The following is a 17,801-nucleotide window of genomic DNA, read 5'->3' on the forward strand; positions in this document are numbered from 1 at the left end:
AGCAATTTCACATGCAAAATAGCAAAAGCAACACTTGCAGCAGCGGCAGCAACAGCAGCAAAAACAACAAAAACAATGTTTCCTCTATATAGTTATGTATATAAAAAGTAAAACAAAAGTCAAATGCATGTACGATATCATTTCATATACCCTCATACATTATGCAAATCACGATTATTGTGGCTCAGTAGCATTTTCCTCAAGTATGCATGTTGGATCAGCCAGTTTCTCATTGTGTTCGAAAGCGAGTTTAGGCGTAGTTATTAGTTTGCGTGTGTATTTAAAAATTATTATTATTATTGCTTTCTTTGTAATTACTATAAGCTAAATCTAAACTACTTATCTACTGGGCTTAAATTAAAGGCTAATTTATTGATTTGTGTATGAAGCAGATGGGCTTATACCAAGCTATGCGTATACGCTATTACTTAAAAATATAAACTCTATTAGTATATGATAGTTGTTTCGACTTATTTGTTAAACCTATGAAGGGAATAATAAATTGCGTGTATTCCAAAAACTGAAAAACAAAAAGACTTGCCCTAAGTTAGTTAAATGCTTGCCGTTTAAAAGTAAACATATCATTATAAGAACCTGCAAGGAGTTTGGTCTTTTGTATCATCTTGTGGTCGGTAGCTCATCTGAAGATCGAACTAACCAAAGCAAACACTCACTCTCATCCACATTTACACCAGGACCACACACCATCGACAGCATCAAGTGCTTCATTTTGGCTTTGTTTGTGCATTGCTACAAGCCACCCGAGAAAAATTCCAATTAGACGATCACACTTGAAATAATTTGTATCTAATGCTGTAATTTCTTTTTACTTTTACTTTTTTTCTTTCTGCGCCTTTCTACCCTGTTTGTATGTCTACTCCAAAAACAAAACAAAAATTAATACTGTCTGTTGTTGTCATAACTCTCATATATACTTGTATTTTGTATATCCGAAAAAACAAACTGACCGTACCAAAAATATCCCCGCAAAAACGTATAAATATATATGTACATAAATATATATAAATCCAACCAACAACAAAACCAACCAACCCAAATCCCAAAAAACCAGCAACAGTCCAAATTGTAACTAAAACCATTGTGAAAACAGAAACAAGCCACTTTTCCTAACAAACGCCAGGCTACACAGAGAAAATAATCAACGGAGTTGGTATGGATGGCAGAAGTTACCTATTACGTATGTGGACTTTCGGTGGTGTACTGATTGACTGATTGATTGACGTGTTGGTGGTGAATACACAAATTTCGACTGCATGCCAAAAAAACAAAAAAAAAAATATATAAAAACACATACGAAAAACGAAAATGCTTACAAAAGTATAAAGTGCGACTGGAGTTTTTGGTATCGGACAGCCACAGATAATAGCGATGATGGCCAAAACGAAAAGGAGCAGCGCCTTCGTCCAGTTCATCCTCCTCAGCCTCAGCTCAGATCAGCCAGATCAGCCAGATCAGATCCAAAAATCAGCTCAGATCTCAATCTCGAGCCCTCTGTTGTAAATCGTTTGTCTGTTTTGTTTTTGGCCAAGAAGCAAAGACAATGAAGTAGACACTTTGCCGCCATTCGTTATACGCGTAAGTCTCTTTTGTTGTATCCTCACCTAGTAGGTTTAAGCTCTACCATTTACGATTCCAATCCAATGTAAATCCCCCACACAGCCAAACAACCCACAGCTTTCTTTCGCTTACCCCTCACTGAGTTACACACGAGCGTTGGTTTTGATTTCGATGTAGTTTGTAGTAGATCTAGCCTACCAAGACTATCTAGACCTAGACCCTCACCCTTTCTACAAAAGCAACCGGGCAGTGCACATACCAAAAAACACAAATTCTCAATTCTCAACTTTTTAAAAATGCCAAGTAAGGTAAACGAAATGAGTGACTTACACGCTGTACATATACTGATTGGTTTATTGATTGATCGCTCTGTGCTAACCGATATAAAATATATATATATTTTGTGCCCGAGGTTGAGGTTCTAACCGCTATCCAATCGATCGATTCTCCCGCTACTTGCTAACCCCAAAAACTATTTTTACTATTCTAACGATCTTACTTCTTTTGTTAATGTGCCTAAACAGCTGTCTAAAATCCCTTTTCTTGTTTCGTTATTTGTTATTTTTCTCATTGCTTGATTGCGCATTGAACCAAGATTTGATATTCTATTCTGTTTTTCTTTGCTCTTCCCCGAATCCCCCGAACATGATGCTTAGAATTTGGTCAACCCCGTTGTTGAAATGCCAAATTTCCGTGTCAATAACCAAAACTGGCAACTGTGGCAAACGAGCAGCAGCAAGGGGAGAGTTCAGATGGAACCCTATCTGCCGCATGAGCTGCACGATGTTTCCGAGGAGACGGCCTACGATTCCTACTACACGGAGTACACAACGCCCGATTCCATGGATTGTGGCAGCGACAATCTCTTGGTCACCTTCGACTATGGATACAGTGACTCTATCGAGGCAAGAGCTGATCCTGCGGCGAAGGAGGATGATCGGGGCGAAGGCGCTGATCCCGAATATGGTGATGGGTACGCTAATGTGGATGCGGATGCAGAGGGCGCCATTTGGTTTGGCACTCCGCCGAAGGAGAAGAAGGACGCCAAACTGTTTGAGGTGCATCATGTGCAGCACAAGCTGCTCGATGACAGCCTCCAGTCTCTGATTTCCTACGACGTCGATGATTTCGAGGAGGAGCTATCCGATCCCGAACCAGATGAAGAGATCTTCTATGACAGCATTGAGTGCACTTGAAAATCTTGGGGCAGGTGGCAGTTGGCAGGTGTTTAACTATCATATCTAAACTAGTCTTTGTTTTCAAACCCTCTTTCACACATTTTTTGTAATTATCGGAGGAAGTATGAGAAATATATGTATGTAGCTGTAGTATAATGTTATGTGACGTATATAATGTTGATTTTAGTTTATTCAGCTTGGATATCCAAGAGCCCTGCAATGAGCGATTGTAATTGAATTGAATTGAAGTGAATTGAAGTGAATTGTGACTGAATCGGATTGATCGTACTGTTTGTTTTTTTACCCCGTTAACCATTCAGGGCTTTAGTCTATATAAATGATGGTTTCTTCGACTATTTATTAGTAGCATATGCAAAGTATGCCTTACCCACTATCTGTATGTATTATTTAGATCGTATCGAGTTGAATGTGTGCATCTTTGTAAGAGTCTTAAGTTAGTTATCCTGCACCATTGCCTATTTACTCAAAACTACATTTAAATTTACTCGTACTAGGACGGCTAAGTAGTTTAGTTGTTAATCAAATTTAGTTAACACATCGCATCTAATGTATGTATGTACAGTTTGATATACTACCTAATTATGTATGTATTCTATTTAAGTCGGAAGGCAAATGTAATAGGGTCTATCTATCATGTTATCACGAAACTGCGTTTACTACATTTATAAATCCAGACAGACATAGAAGTGAAGGAAACCGACAATTATGATTCATATTAAAGCTAATAATAATATATTCAAAAGGCAGCAAATGTAGACATGTATCCATTTAAACCGCAAATGTAATTGATAAACACATATAAATGAAAAAAAAACTAAAATAAAAGCAATAAAAATTTATATGTAAAAAGTGTTTTTATTTATTAAATGCTGTTTTTGGGTAAGTTTCATAATATCCTTCTTTCTTGTTTTCAAATTGCCAGCAATTCTCGTTGCATTTTAAAATCAATAAGTAATTAAGATACACAAATTTGTGGTTTACTTTTATATCAATCAATCAAAGTTAACTCATGGCTTGATCGGCTGGTTTTCATTGGTCGCCAAGTGGCGAAAATTGAAGTTAATTGAAATTCAAATTTTGTAAATGCAGTGCAAATTTTCAAACCGCATTCCGCTCCCGAACGTGCCGAGTGTTATTTTTTTTCCGTTTTTTTTTTTTCAAATGCCGCATAATTGAATGAGCGCGTGAGTGAATCGAAAAAAGTGGCAGTGGCTCTCATGTAAGCAGTTCTCTCTTATGGAGAGATATTGTTCCCCAAATTGAGGAACTGGGCACTCGACTCTGGGTCTCAGGCTCAACCAGTTGGCTATGTGCGCTCCGTGTCAGCAGAACACATCGGGAACGGGTTTTCACAGCGTTCAATAAACCCTCGAAGCCTTAAAAACCCTCGAAAAGCACTCGGTTCTCCGGGACTAATAAACCGATTTTGAGAACCAGCTGGCGATTAGCTGACTCCCAATCGCCATAAATGCCAGACCCCTCAGATATGCGCTTATCAAACCTCTGCGAATGCCGGTAAAGTTTGGGGGCCGCAAAAATCTGCTATCAGGAACATGGATTTCGAGGAGATTTTGGCCAAGTGCGGCCACAGCAGTCGTTATCAGTTCCTGCTCTTGGCCCTGTATGGTTACCTCATGGTCGTCGTTTCGATGCACTACTTCTCACAGAACGTCATCAGTTTCGTGCCCGACCACTGGTGTTATCACGAACAGCTGGCGAATCGCAGCTTCGCCGAGATCGAGGCAATTTATTCGCAGTTCGAGAAACCCTCGTGCACGCGACTCGAAAAAATAGATGAGGATGGACTGAATCACACGCTCAGCAATGAGCGTTGCAATCGGTGGTTCTACAAGTACGACTTTGGATACAAAAGTATGAATACAGAGGTGAGTCTACAAAGTTTTTGTGAAGGGGCGTTCGGCAAAAATAACACTTTCAATTTTAAAACCAATTATAAAGAATTACTTTAAGTGCTATGCAATCTAATAATTAGTTTTTTTGGGTAAAAAATCGAGCCACATTTTAATATTTATTTGGAACGCCTTTAAAAAAAAACTTGTAATTTAATTTATTTAAATGCAACTTATTGAGCTTAATATATTTCCAGCTGAACTGGGTTTGCGATGAGGCTTATAAGCCACGAGTGGGCCAGTCTCTTTTTTTCGTGGGTTCGGTATTTGGAACTCTGGTTTTTGGCCTGCTTGGCGATCGTATTGGAAGAATCAAGGCCTTGATTTTGGCCAACTGGTGTGGCTTTTTGGGCGACTTCTCGACCATATTCGCCAATAGTCTGGTTTCGTTTTCTGTCAGTCGTTTTATATCTGGCCTGGCAGCCGATGCCAACTCTTATCTCATGTATATACTTAGTGAGTACCACTTAAAAAATGTTTTGAAATGACTAACTTAATTGCTTTTTGAACAGTTCTCGAATATGTCTCACCCTCGCTGAGAAACGTGGGACTTAATACAGTTTTAGGCAGCTTTTATTGTCTCGGTTTGATTGGTGCATCTTGGCTGGCGGTTTGGGTTGGCCACTGGCGGATATTCCTGGCCTGCTCCTCAGTTCCACTGCTCCTGGTTACTTTGTTTTATTTTCTGGTTCAGGAAAGTGCCCAGTGGTTGGTCACGCGGAATGACATCGATGGTGCTATAAAAAGGCTGCAGAGAGTGGCAAAAATCAATCGCCGACAGGTGCCCGATGAAGATTTTAAGACGTTTCGCAGCTACTGTGAACAACACTATAGAAAGGAAGCCAAGGAGGCGGAGCAAAGTCAAGCCAAACTGCTGGACATGCTGAAAACGCCGCGCATGCGCAGTACTGCAATCAAGTTATTGCTTATATTGTAAGTGTTTACTTTTATTTTTCAACTCAATATGGGAAAATTAATCCACTGAATATGAGATTATTAATTAAAAGTAAGCTTATGTAATTAATATCATTTTATATTCTCAGTTTTTCCATTGGATTTTTTATTTATTAAATTTTGTGAATAATCTTTTTCTTATAATAATTTCTGTTAATTTCCTCCACAGTATAATTATTACACCCTGCTACAACACGATCGCTCGAAATGTGGAGGGTCTGGGCATATCGCCTTTCATCATGTTCTCGCTGAACGCCCTGACCCTCCCGCCTTCGGGTTACCTCCAGGGCCTCCTCCAAGATCGCATCGGTCGCAAGGCTACCTCGGTCAGTTGGATGACCATCACGGGAATATTTGCCGCAGCTGCAGGACTGGTGATATCGCAGGGGAGCAATCGCAACGTGGTGCTACTGGTGGGACTGACTTTGGCGGCCAGATTCGGAGTTTCCATCGCCGATGGAGCCAGTTCGCAGTTCTCCACGGAACTAATCCCGACCAGTGTGCGAGGAAGGGGCGTGGCAGTGGTCCATGTGGCAGGTTTTGCCGCCTCTTTCCTTTCACCCTACATTTTGCACCTGGGAACTTACTTTAAGCCAGCTCCCTCGATTATTTTGGGGCTCCTTTTTCTATCTGGAGCTTATGTGTGCTTGCTACTGCCAGAAACTCGGAACAGAAAACTTCCAATGTCCTTGGCCGAAGGAGAGGAATTTGGCCGAGGAGAAGGCGTATTTGATTTTATTACGAAGCCGCGAAAGGCAGACACTTCCGATATTCCAGTCGAAATGAGTACAAAACCCGTGGAAGAAGACACTCTTATGACAAAAACCGCCTAGCAATAGTGAATTTTGTTATCTTTAAATTGTAATTCATAGTCTTAACCGAAAATAATCTAATGTTCATATACTCGGTTATCAAATACTAATAATTTATTTGGTCATTCAATGCTAATTTATGTCATTCCCTTTCACATGTCATCAAAGATATGTAATTATGATTAATTTGTAAAATATAAAACTAAGAACATCGAAATTAGCATTTATATTGGTTATTACGACCTTGACCATATAAAAAGTTCAAAACCCGAATAGAACACAAACTAAAATAAAATGCAAAACAAAATATTTGACGAAAGCATATGCTAATTTCAACAAGTTATTACCAAAAATAAAAACGCAAACCTGCAGCCCGAAATTAAAAGAGATAAATAAACGATTTGAATACATTTCTCAGAGCTTAGTTTGTTTGAGCATAAAAAGAATAGTCACACCACTTTGTGCGACGGCTGTAAAGCGTTCAGCATCATCGAAGTTGTCCGTATAAATTAGCAGTAACACAGTTGTATATTTTGAATAGTAGATTGCCGATTACAACAAAGCCGCTTATCAAGCGTAATAATTAAATCAGGACGCTAAAGTTATGATTGTCCAGCGGGTTACTTATCAGCGCAGCGGAGAGCCCCAAGAGTCGATTCAACTATTCAACTCCAATATCAGTTTACCGCAGCCGCTTTCACAATCCGCTCTTAACTATTTGCCGCTGGTGGCTGGTGGCTGGCGGCTGTTAGCTGGTGGCTGATGGCAGAGCGGACCGCATACCAAAATGCCGGAGCGGACTGGCGATATGTGCGTTTGGTAGAGCGACAGTATGTGCGTGGCAGCGGAAGAGAGCGGACCGCGGAACCTCAGGACCCGGAGGTTTTTGTTTGTTTTTCGGTGCCGTTCAAGTGCATCTGCATCACCCGGGGATTTCGGCCATGGACTTTGAGGAGATACTGGCCAAGTGCGGCGACAGCCATCGCTACCAGTACATGCTGTTGGCCCTCTATGGCCTGTTAATGTTCATCGTTTCCCGGCAGTATTTCGCCCAGAGCGTCATTAGCTTTGTGCCCGATCATTGGTGCTATCACGAACAGCTGGTGAACCGGAGCTATGCCGAAATAGCTGCAATTTACGCCCCATTCAAGAGGCCTTCGTGCACGCGATTGGCGTCGATCGATGAGGATGGTGGTAATGCCACGGCCAGCGAGGAACCCTGTAATCGATGGATCTACAACTATGATCACGGATTCAGGAGCATGAATGCAGATGTGAGTTCTCTGCCGAAAGCCTCTTTAAAGTATCTCACTTAGGAGTATCTTTTAATCCCTCAGCTAAATTGGGTTTGCGATGATGCCTATAAGGCGCGAGTGGGTCAATCCCTGTTCTTTGTGGGTTCCATGTGCGGCACTCTCCTCTTTGGCCTGCTGGGTGACAAGATCGGACGCATCAGAGCCGTGGTCTTGGCCAACTGGTGCGGCTTCCTCGGCGATTCGGCCACCATCTTCGCCGAAAGCCTGATCACTTTCTCGGCCAGCCGGTTCGTTTCGGGCCTGGCTGCTGAGGCCAACGCCTACCTCATGTACATTCTGGGTACGTTATCACTTTACAGCTCTTTGACTTATCTGGTATTAACTCTTTTTTCTTCAAACACCTCAGTGCTGGAGTACGTCTCGCCAACGATGCGAAGTGTGGGTCTAAACCTCACCATGTCTGTTTGGTATTGTCTGGGCATGATAAGTGCCTCTTGGCAAGCGGTTTGGTTGGGCGGTTGGCGACCCTTCATGGCCTGGTCTGCACTTCCCCAATTGCTGGTCACTGGCTTCTACTTTCTGGTGCAGGAGAGCGCCCAGTGGCTGGTCACTCGTCACGATATCGATGGAGCTGAGTTGAGGCTGCGCCGGGTGGCCAAGTTCAATAGGAGGGAGGTTAGTGAGACAGACTTCGAGTTGTTCCGGCAGCACTGCAAGATCAAGGAGTCGGAGGCCAGCAGCCAGGTTTCCCTGCAGAAGCAGTCGCGTCTCATCGATGCCCTCAAGTTTCCACGCCTTCGAATCAGATTGATCTACGTGCTGGTTGTCTTGTAAGTAAATTTAAAGAGTTTTGGAAATGGAAAAACATTTCAATAATAGCGAGCTACAGCCCGTTTCCGAATTTCCAAAAAATAGGTTTGCTGAAAATTAATCAAAACTCAATAATTCAAACTTTATAACATTTCTTATTTTCATCCGTTTTCGATGCGGCATACCTCTAATCGTTTGTATTTTAATTCTCTAACAAACTGCATCATTGGAAATTTTTTTATTTTTGGCCGATTTTTTTAAATTTTTATGACGCAACTTCTTTCCAAATTTCCAAAAAAATGGGTTTGCTGAAAATTGACTAAAATTCACTACCATTCAGTTCATAACTTTTCTTATTTTAATCAGATTTTGTGGTACTCCAAGGGTATACATATAAGGGTCGGCTCGCCGAAGCTAGCTTCCATTCTTGTTATAAATAGAATTTCGATTTATTTAAACATATTTTTTTCCAGCTCAATAACGGTGCTTTGCTACAACACAATGTCCCGCAATGTGGAAGGACTGACTATCTCACCTTTTGTCATGTTCACCCTTTTCGCGCTGACACTGCCTCCTTCGGGAATTTTTCAGACTCAAGTCCAAAAGAACTTGGGTCGAAAGTTCACCTCAGTGGTTAGTATGACGGCCACTGGAGTGATGACGGCGGCTACAGGGATTTTGCTGACCTTCTGGACACAACCAAGTGCCACGGTGATGGTGTGTTTATTACTGGTATCCCGATTCGGGATTTCTGTGATCACGGGATCCACCATGCAGATTTCTGCCGAACTAATGCCAACCTGCGTAAGATCGAGTGGCTTGGCGGTGATCCACGTCACGGGAGCAGCCTTCTCCTTCCTTTCGCCATACATTCTGCACCTGGACACTTATTTCCGAGCTGCCTCCTCGATAATCCTGTGCCTTTTGCTCCTGCTAAGTGCATGGATTTGTTTACTCCTGCCTGAAACGAGAAACAAAAAGCTTCCAATGTCCTTAGCCGAAGGTGAGGAGTTTGGCAAGAACGAAAGGATGTTTGATTTTCTGAGGAGCACCAATAAGGAAGATCAACACGATCTCAGTGCGGGCACGAACGAAAAACTTATGGCGGAGTAGTCGTACTTAATGTTTATGTTTTTAGTATTGCTCCAATTCAGAAAACTGCATTTAATTACCTTTGTTGAAATTAACAGTGCCTAATCATGACTGTATGGTTGAAAAATATTAATTATTATTACTTAACATTACTTTAGTTGTTATTTGTAAAATGAGATTTAAGTATCTATACAAAATAAGGATTACAAAATGGTTGGCTATATATTAGGAACTAAATATTTATAGTCAAAAGAATGTATCTACTTATCTAGACGACTGTTCGAGGCAACGCAATAAAGGTATTTAGACTTTCAATAAAAATACTTAGAACATAACAATGTGAAATAAATAAATTAAAAGATAAAAATTAAGCTGACAATACAGTAATAACTATTATTGTTGAGAGTTTGGATAATAAAAGTTTCAGACATCATTAAGTAATTTGTTGATTCATGCTCAGGGTCTTTGTTATTTTAGTATTTGTGAGCATTAAAATAAGTTAAGGAAATGAACGCAGTTATTAAATTGTTTTTTAAATATTTAGCTTGTGTATTATTGACAGTATAAAAGTTTTAGCTTAGTGGTTTTATAAAAATAATGATTTAAGTACTTAAAAGAACACAATTTCTCCATGCAAAATGAAATGCGAGAGTATTTGAATGTTCGTGCTGGGGAATTTAGCCTGTCACTCCTGCTTTTCTTCAAGCGCAATCTTGACCTTACTAATATTACATTTGAGAAGGGGCGGCACTTTGTTGTTTTGGTTTTATTAGTTTATTAAGAGTCCATTCAACCTACATATGATACTTCCCGCCTGCATTGTTGTTCATGTGTTTGATTCACAAATCAGAGGTCACGCCGCGTCTTTCTATTTTTTTTTCATTTTTATCTATGTCGGAGAAGGCTTTCCTTCTCGCGAGACGCCGGCGATTGTTAAGATTCGAGTGAATGAGAGGGAACTCACTTAAATAATAAAGTGCTGCCAGTTGAGAGACCCGCCGCCATATAGGCGATAAGCCGCCCCCAAAACAATCTTATCGTACATAGAACGTGGACTCATCGTGCGAATCCGGCCACCTTGCACTCTTTTCGCTCCGTCTCGGATTGTTTTTTTTTAAATCGGAACGCTTTTCGCCTTCGTTCCGATCGGTGGGGTTTAGTCTTAATAGAATCTCAGCGAGAGCAGAACAGCATGGATTTCGACCAGATCTTGGAGAAGTGCGGCAGTGCGGGTCGCTATCAGTACCTCATGATTCTGCTGCTCGGCTATGTGGCCTTTACGACCACCGTGCACTACTACTCGCAGAACATAATTGGCTTCGTGCCAAAGCACTGGTGCTATCATGAGGCTCTGGTGAACCGCAGTTTCGAGGAGATCGCCGCCATCTACGCTCCATTTGGGAAGGAGGCATCCTGCACGCGGCTAGAGAAGATCGAGGGAGATCAGGTCACGGTGAGCAATGAGACCTGCCAGCGATGGATATACGACTACGACTTCGGTTTCAGGAGCATGAATGCGGAAGTAAATAATAAAAGATATTAATATAAAGTATAACAGCTTAAAATATCATCTCTATTTTTCCAGCTAAATTGGGTTTGCGAAGATGCCTACAAGGCGCGCATTGGACAATCCCTCTTTTTCCTTGGATCCCTAATAGGAACCTTTACCTTTGGCATGTTGGGCGATAAAATTGGCAGAGTGACAGCTGTAATCCTGGCCAATCAGTGTGGATTTGTGGGGGATTTCCTAACCACTTACGCCTCGAATCTTGTGCACTTTGCCATTTTTAGATGCATTTCTGGACTCGCTGCCACGGCTAATTATTATCTGATGTTTATTCTGGGTAAGCATTGCGATATCTTGATCTCCCGCGTTGGGGATCTTGGATCTTGTAGATCTTGGAAAAGCTTTGGCATATATATAAGTCAGAGTCAACAACAGTGTCTACTAGTAATAATTGCCTTAAATACTTCCCATGTTACGCATCAAATTAAGTTTAAAAGGCCATTAGGGTAATGTTGTTTGCATCTGGTAAAATATTTTCACAGAGAGATTTCTATTTAACAAAGAGTAAACTTATCTTTGGTTCACGAACTGAGTTAATTCCATGTAATGCCAATTTTCGGGTGTAAATAAACCCCAAGACCATAAAGATTTGACATTACTTTTATAACAGCAAAGGTTTTTGAGCTCATATCGCGACAAACGTGCTTCATTAAATTTTTCTGTGATTACGTATGTAAATAAGTTTTTAGAACGCTGTTTTCCCTTTAAAAGATTGTTGAAACACTGGAATACTTTATAACTTGTTAAGTATTAAATTCATTTTGCAGTTCTGGAATACTTGGCTCCGAAACTAAGGAACTTGGCCATAAGTGGAACCTTGGGCGTTTGTTTTTGCCTGGGTGCTTTGGTGGCTCCCTGGCTTTCTGTTCTGGCAGGAAACTGGAGGATTTACTTGACCTGCTCGGCACTCCTTCAACTGGTGGTGGCCCTTTTCTACTTTGTGGTGCAGGAGAGTGCCCAGTGGCTAATTACAAGGACTAATGTGGAGGGTGCCATTGCCAGGCTAAAGCACATCGCCCACTTCAACGGAAGGGAGGTGAAGGCTTCCGACTTTGAGGCCTTCCGCAGAAACTGCATCGTCAAAAGGAAGCTATCAAATCAACCTGAACAAACGGCCGGAATTTTCGATTTGCTGAGGACTCCAAATCTAAGGAAAACATCGCTTTTGGTGGTGATTACATTGTAAGTATAATAATAAAATGTACGTGTAAAGAATTGAGTGAGTATAAGTGTAGGAAATATAATTGTTGTTAATAGTAAGTTAGTTATTAATATATTAGAAAGATCAGATGTTTTATTGTATTAGTTTTATATTTTTAAATATTTGGCAATGTTCATATTATTTGTTAATAATATATTAAATTCATTGGGTGGGAAAAGCGCACATTTTTTGCGAAAGTATTTTGTGCTTTTATTTTGATGCCGAGCAATCTAATTTAACTGGGTTACCTTTTCCGTATAATTTCATACCTTTAGCATGCTGACATCGCTGAGCTTTAACACGATTTCCCGGAATGTGGAGGGACTGGGCCTCTCCCCGTTTGTCGTCTTCTCGCTGTTTGCCCTGGCAGTTCCGCCCTCGGGTTTCATCCAGGGACTCCTGCAGAGTCGAGTGGGTCGCAAGGCCACGGCCTTTTTGGCCATGCTCTGCACGGGATTGCTTTCCTGCGCTCTGGGCGTGGCCCTCTCCACCGATGGGGCGGAGGGCAACGTGACCTTGCTGCTGGCCTTCGCCCTGCCAATGCGACTGGGCATCTCCATGTGCTACACGGTCACCTCGCAGTTTGCCTCCGAACTGCTGCCCACCTGTGTGCGTTCGCGGGGCATTGCTGCAGTGCACCTGGCCGCCGCGGGGGCCTCCTTTGTGTCACCCTATCTGATTCACCTGGGCACCAAGCTGGCCGCCGCCCCCTCCCTCATTTTGGCGCTCCTTCTGCTGACCGCCTCCGTTTGCACGCTCCTTCTGCCGGAAACGAACAACAGGTGAGTGTCAAAGGGAATGCCAAAGTGCCAAATGCGAAAAAAATAACAGGAATTCAGGGGGAGATAGAAGCATTGTTTTGAGTGTTGAAAGGGCAGACTTTCCAATGGGAGAACGGAACAGAAGGGGAAACGAAATTTTTAAGGGAATTTAAAAATCTTTAAATTTGAAAATTTATATTATGTTTGTGCTTAAACCTTGTCTTTAAAGTTAGTTCGTTTTTAAAGTCAAAATACAGTACTCGTATTCCTTATAAAAAAATTAAATAAATTCTTAATTCATTTAGTGGCATCCTAGAATAAAATTTTTTTTTTTTAATATGTATGTATTATTTCTACATGACATGTTTCTATTGCTTTGCCTACAACATGCCTATTTATTGAGATAATATTTAATAAGAAAGGACTCATTTTAAATATTTACCTTTTCCCACTCCGCAGACAACTGCCCATCACTTTGGCGGACGGCGAGGACTTTGGCAAGGGCGAGTCCATGCTGTCCTTCGACTGTTGGCAGAGGAACGACGAGGATGTGGCCAAGGAACCCGGCGAGGAGCTGAAGTTGCACCGGCTCAATGGACAAACAAAATCCGAAGCGGAAGCGGAAGTGTAGAGAGGAGAGCCCAATCAAAGTATTTCCCCACAGACTTTCGATGGAAAACCCCAAAGGGTTTTCCCGAGAAAAGAAAGGTGGACACGGCAGTTGCGAAAGTTGTCAATAGATGTGAAGTTTGCTTTATTTTATTGATTCACTGCTGTTCACAAAATTTAACACAATTTTAACTTAGCAACTTGTATTGAGCTTGTTGGAATCGTGTGTTTGTCGGTATTGTTGCCTTTTTGTATTAAGTACTTACTTGTAAGTAAAAGGGTCATAAGTATCTTGTATCTTGTAAATGGTTATGTAAACTCTTGTAATTATGTAACGCTTAAATGCCACAAACATAATGGCTACAATTTGATCGCTTCGCCCCACCAGCCAGCCAATTGCCATGGAAAGTCTTACGAACACTAGCACTAAACAATTTTCGCGGTATCTCAACTGGGATTTCCGCATTGCAAAACCGACTGACCAAAGGTCCAAGTTCTCTTAAATCTTAATTCTAAGTGTAAAGACGTGGCGAGAAGTGATTTAGGGCCCTGTCGCTGCTTACCAGATTACAAAAGCCCGATTGGAAACTAAAAAGACTTTCGCCTACCAATCCAATAATCGGTGATTCAGCACAGGGACCAACTTAAGTTAGAGTTTCACCTTAACTGAGCATAAGTATTAGATCAATGTAAAACGATTTATGTAAATGGGGTCAAAAGATTGTTCTCAGGGCAGTTCAGGGAAATACGATCAGTGTCAGCTGTGAAAGGACTAAGATTAATGCTTTTAGGAAGGCAACCGCAGCGTTTTTTTAACTTTCAGATCATCATCATCTACTACTATGTATATTTGTGTAACTTATGTGTGTATTCGCTAAAAAAGTTCTCTACATTAACGCAACATGTGTCCTTTTGGAGGGGCCTAAACATATTCTCCTTGGGGTTCGCTATTCAATAATATTCTATGAGCAATTCTGGCGAATGCTAACAAATACAATGGGTACATAAATATTTCTGATATCAGTATCTGTAACTACAATCTGTGTGTTCTTTTTGTTTTTTTTTTCTGTCTGGCAACGGAAACGTCAAAAACGCTCTATAGAAATCGCCTAAAACTAAGGGGCTCTGCAAACTGGGGCTAAACAACAAACACCCTCCTCGGATCGCTTAAGACTACGGAATGCTTGTAAAGGGGTTAGCATTAGTGTATCTCAGTAGATGTATATGCATAAAGTACATAGGTAGGTGTGAAGTCGGCATTATATATATTATATAATCAACACTAGTTCACAATAGTTGTCCAGTTGAATCCGAAATGCACGTACTATACACAGTAAAAAGGTAAAAAGATCTCTCATAGTTCTCTCGCGACCTGAGACTGTATCCTATATATCCTATACATATATACGACTATATAGCACCATCTCAGTGAGTAAGTGGATAAGTAAAGACCGCCTGGCGATTGTTAAAACACAACCGCCTGCGGTGAGTGATATTCTTGATTTAGGTGGTAAGTACATAGTAAGTAGTAGAAAAATATACATGTAGTAAACATTGAAACTTTGGAGACTTTTTAGAGGGAATAAACTAACACTACGTGTGTGTGTGTGTGTTGGGCGTGTATGTGTGTGGGTGTATATATGTATATTAGGTGTGGGTGTGATTGGGCTCCCAACAAAATTTATGGCTAGATTAGGGAGCCAACCAACAGCAAACGCTTCAACCTTAGATTATGAACTATTTGCGGGTAGAATTAGTATCTGTGTGGATTCCTACTTGCGCTTTTTCTATGCTACTAAATACCATTTATCATACTTTTGCAATAATTGCTGCTTATTGTTTGACATGTATCATATGCTGATTTAGAGAAAGTATTCTATGTCACATCGATTTCTATAGCTTCAATATCAATATCAATATCAACATCATAATCAACTTCGTTCGTGGTGAGCCATTATCTACCAAAAAGTGTGTGTTTTAATGTACTCTATGTCCTACATCGTGATCATCACCGAATTTCAGGCGTGTGTGCATTTTGTGTGTGGTGTTTCGAAAACATCGAGTATAAAAGACAAGCGGTATTTAGGCAACGAGTGATTCAGCAATTTTCATTTATAAAAAACATCTTCTATAAATTTTTGTTTGTTTGTCAAGTTTCATTCAACGTTAAATATTATTTTTTGTATTATCGATATTTGTATTTTTATCATGGTAAATATCCACTTACACCAAAAGCATTCATAAGACTCGTTTTTGTATTTATAAAAGTGATTTCTCTGAAACAATTCATCTTATAGAGCTGCCCTAAGACCTAAAGGGTATCCGTACAATATGCCTATATAAAGTCCACAATATCCAGATCTGGAGGGAGGTGATATATATATATATATTTGGCTGCTATGGGAATTGATTGATTCATTGATTGCTGTGGTGGGTACATCTACCTTCTCAGGTAAATTGGTGGCATGAAGCTTAGCTGGATTTGCACAATGTTCGCGATATGTATGATGTCAGGATAGATATATATATATGCATACACTTTAGAATACCGTTCACTTACGATCTACGAAACGAAAGAGTGGAAAACAAAAACCAAAAACGTTGAATTTACAAAAATGTTATTTGTATTTTTCTCGGATATTATGGATAGTTATACATAGTAAGCTTATGCCTCGATTTAACTAGGTTTTAACGATACGTTTTAGTTTGTAGGTTTATCGTAGTTTAGCGCATATAGTATGCCAATTGCGAATGCCTCTCGAAAGGGGAGAGGGGGTTGGAGGGGGGTGGAAAAAAAACACACACATACAAACTCTCTTAAGATCTAGACAGCCCAACCTTGGGGCCACATCGTTTTGCTTTACAGTTGTAGTTTTTATCTGCATCGAATAGCTGAGAATTGCGCTTACAATTAGTGCCATAAACTTGATAAGGTTTGTTTTTCTTGCTTAGTTTCTCATGTCTGCCTTGATTACTTTGCTTTTTGTTTTTGGCGGAACTGCGCTACTTGCAGCGTCATCGCCATATTTCGACGTATTCGAGTATTCAGAAATCATCGTTCCACACTGTTAACACTAAATTGTGAATGTTACAATCGTCTTCCTTCTGTCTTAAAACGCTAGTAATGCTTCTCAGAGTCGTAGTGATCGTTAATTGATAATTATCGCATAATTAATACAATACAATACAATGCAGCTTGCCATTGGCAATTTGAACTGCTCTTTTGTGGTTTGTCTTGGCTCTAAACAATACGTTTTCTAATCTTCGAGGTTGGCCTATGGCAAATTGGCTCTTATGCCATCTAAACTGGAACGCAGTACCAGGCTGCCCTCCACCCAAAAGTTGGGTCGATCGAGCATATTTTGCCAGAGGGAGAGCTCCTTGCCGGTGGCATCCATCCACTCCACTTGCCTTCCATAACTGCGACCTATTAAAAATAATTATTTAAAAGGATTTCGGATGGGAATAGGTAGTTAAAACTTACCAGTTCCCAGGGAGAAACGGATGCCGCCAACAAACTCATTGCTGGCCAGTCGATCGTGATCCCAAACGGTTAGCTCCAAAGCTCTTTCCGATAATTCCTCCAGGGAAACATCTTCGTAAACGAAGGTATAATTCCAGCTGGGATGCAAAGTGCGCTTCACCACAGGTGTCTTTTGCTTGGAGCTCCGCGTGCGATCGGGCAATAAATAACTGGTAAAGTAAAGAATATAATTAGTAACTGATAATTATTAAATTAAACTTGAGAGCTTACCTCTTGCAGAAGGCGTCGCAGGTTCCATTGGCCTTGATGGGACTCAGGTGTTTGGCTTCCTTGACCAACACGTGTAGTTGGCCTCCTTTTGAAGTCCGTTCTGATTTCGAGGTTACCGACTTTATGCTGCCCCCAAACTTACGCAAGTTTGAGGAGCTTCCTGTTACCGAGGAGCCGCGCGAGAAGAAGGAGGACTTCACTTTCTCTGGAGGAATGTACTTCAGACCCACCACAATGTCGCCTCTATAGGTGGCTACTTCATCGAAGGGTTCGCTCTGTAAAATTAGGACAATTAGGA

The 17,801-nt window shown here is 40.9% G+C and overlaps 5 protein-coding genes across 11 annotated transcripts in view; 4 read left to right on the forward strand and 1 right to left on the reverse strand.

The window, feature by feature from the left end:
• LOC108098808 (serine-rich adhesin for platelets) overlaps positions 1-3,616 on the forward strand; it is a 57,837-nt gene extending 54,221 nt beyond the window's left edge. For 4 of the 5 annotated variants that reach the window (XM_017201949.2, XM_017201950.2, XM_017201951.2 and 1 more), the window contains one exon: positions 2,235-3,616. In XM_017201949.2, coding sequence (XP_017057438.1) covers positions 2,235-2,774 — 540 coding nt within the window. In that variant the 3' untranslated portion in view covers positions 2,775-3,616. The other variant, XM_017201955.2, reaches the window with a different exon arrangement.
• Positions 3,617-4,076: 460 nt separating this feature from the next.
• On the forward strand, positions 4,077-6,863 carry LOC108098971 (organic cation transporter protein). The gene is made up of 4 exons (XM_017202187.1): positions 4,077-4,663; positions 4,885-5,143; positions 5,200-5,620; positions 5,811-6,863. The coding sequence occupies exons 1-4, from the start codon at positions 4,331-4,333 to the stop codon at positions 6,472-6,474; spliced, it is 1,677 nt and encodes a 558-aa protein (XP_017057676.1). The 5' UTR covers positions 4,077-4,330; the 3' UTR covers positions 6,475-6,863.
• Positions 6,864-7,295: 432 nt separating this feature from the next.
• Positions 7,296-10,137, forward strand: LOC108098777 (solute carrier family 22 member 13). The gene is made up of 4 exons (XM_017201911.2): positions 7,296-7,727; positions 7,791-8,049; positions 8,116-8,539; positions 8,993-10,137. Exons 1-4 carry the CDS (start codon positions 7,395-7,397, stop codon positions 9,630-9,632), a joined length of 1,656 nt encoding a protein of 551 aa, XP_017057400.1. The 5' UTR covers positions 7,296-7,394; the 3' UTR covers positions 9,633-10,137.
• Positions 10,138-10,768: 631 nt separating this feature from the next.
• Positions 10,769-14,788, forward strand: LOC108098823 (solute carrier family 22 member 6). The gene is made up of 5 exons (XM_017201979.1): positions 10,769-11,133; positions 11,197-11,455; positions 11,946-12,360; positions 12,655-13,161; positions 13,600-14,788. The coding sequence occupies exons 1-5, from the start codon at positions 10,804-10,806 to the stop codon at positions 13,769-13,771; spliced, it is 1,683 nt and encodes a 560-aa protein (XP_017057468.1). The 5' UTR covers positions 10,769-10,803; the 3' UTR covers positions 13,772-14,788.
• A 1,562-nt stretch (positions 14,789-16,350) lies between these two features.
• LOC108098822 (synaptotagmin-like protein 4) overlaps positions 16,351-17,801 on the reverse strand; it is a 59,787-nt gene continuing 58,336 nt past the window's right edge. For all 3 annotated transcript variants that reach the window (XM_017201977.2, XM_017201975.1, XM_017201978.2), the window contains 3 exons: positions 17,504-17,778; positions 17,234-17,442; positions 16,351-17,176 (listed from right to left, as the gene is read on the reverse strand). In XM_017201977.2, coding sequence (XP_017057466.1) covers positions 17,025-17,176; positions 17,234-17,442; positions 17,504-17,778 — 636 coding nt within the window. In that variant the 3' untranslated portion in view covers positions 16,351-17,024. The remainder of the gene's footprint in view (positions 17,177-17,233; positions 17,443-17,503; positions 17,779-17,801) is intronic.

The sequence above is a fragment of the Drosophila ficusphila genome, unplaced genomic scaffold (assembly GCF_018152265.1).
Source record: "Drosophila ficusphila isolate 14025-0441.05 unplaced genomic scaffold, ASM1815226v1 contig_791, whole genome shotgun sequence".
NCBI lineage: Eukaryota > Metazoa > Arthropoda > Insecta > Diptera > Drosophilidae > Drosophila > Drosophila ficusphila.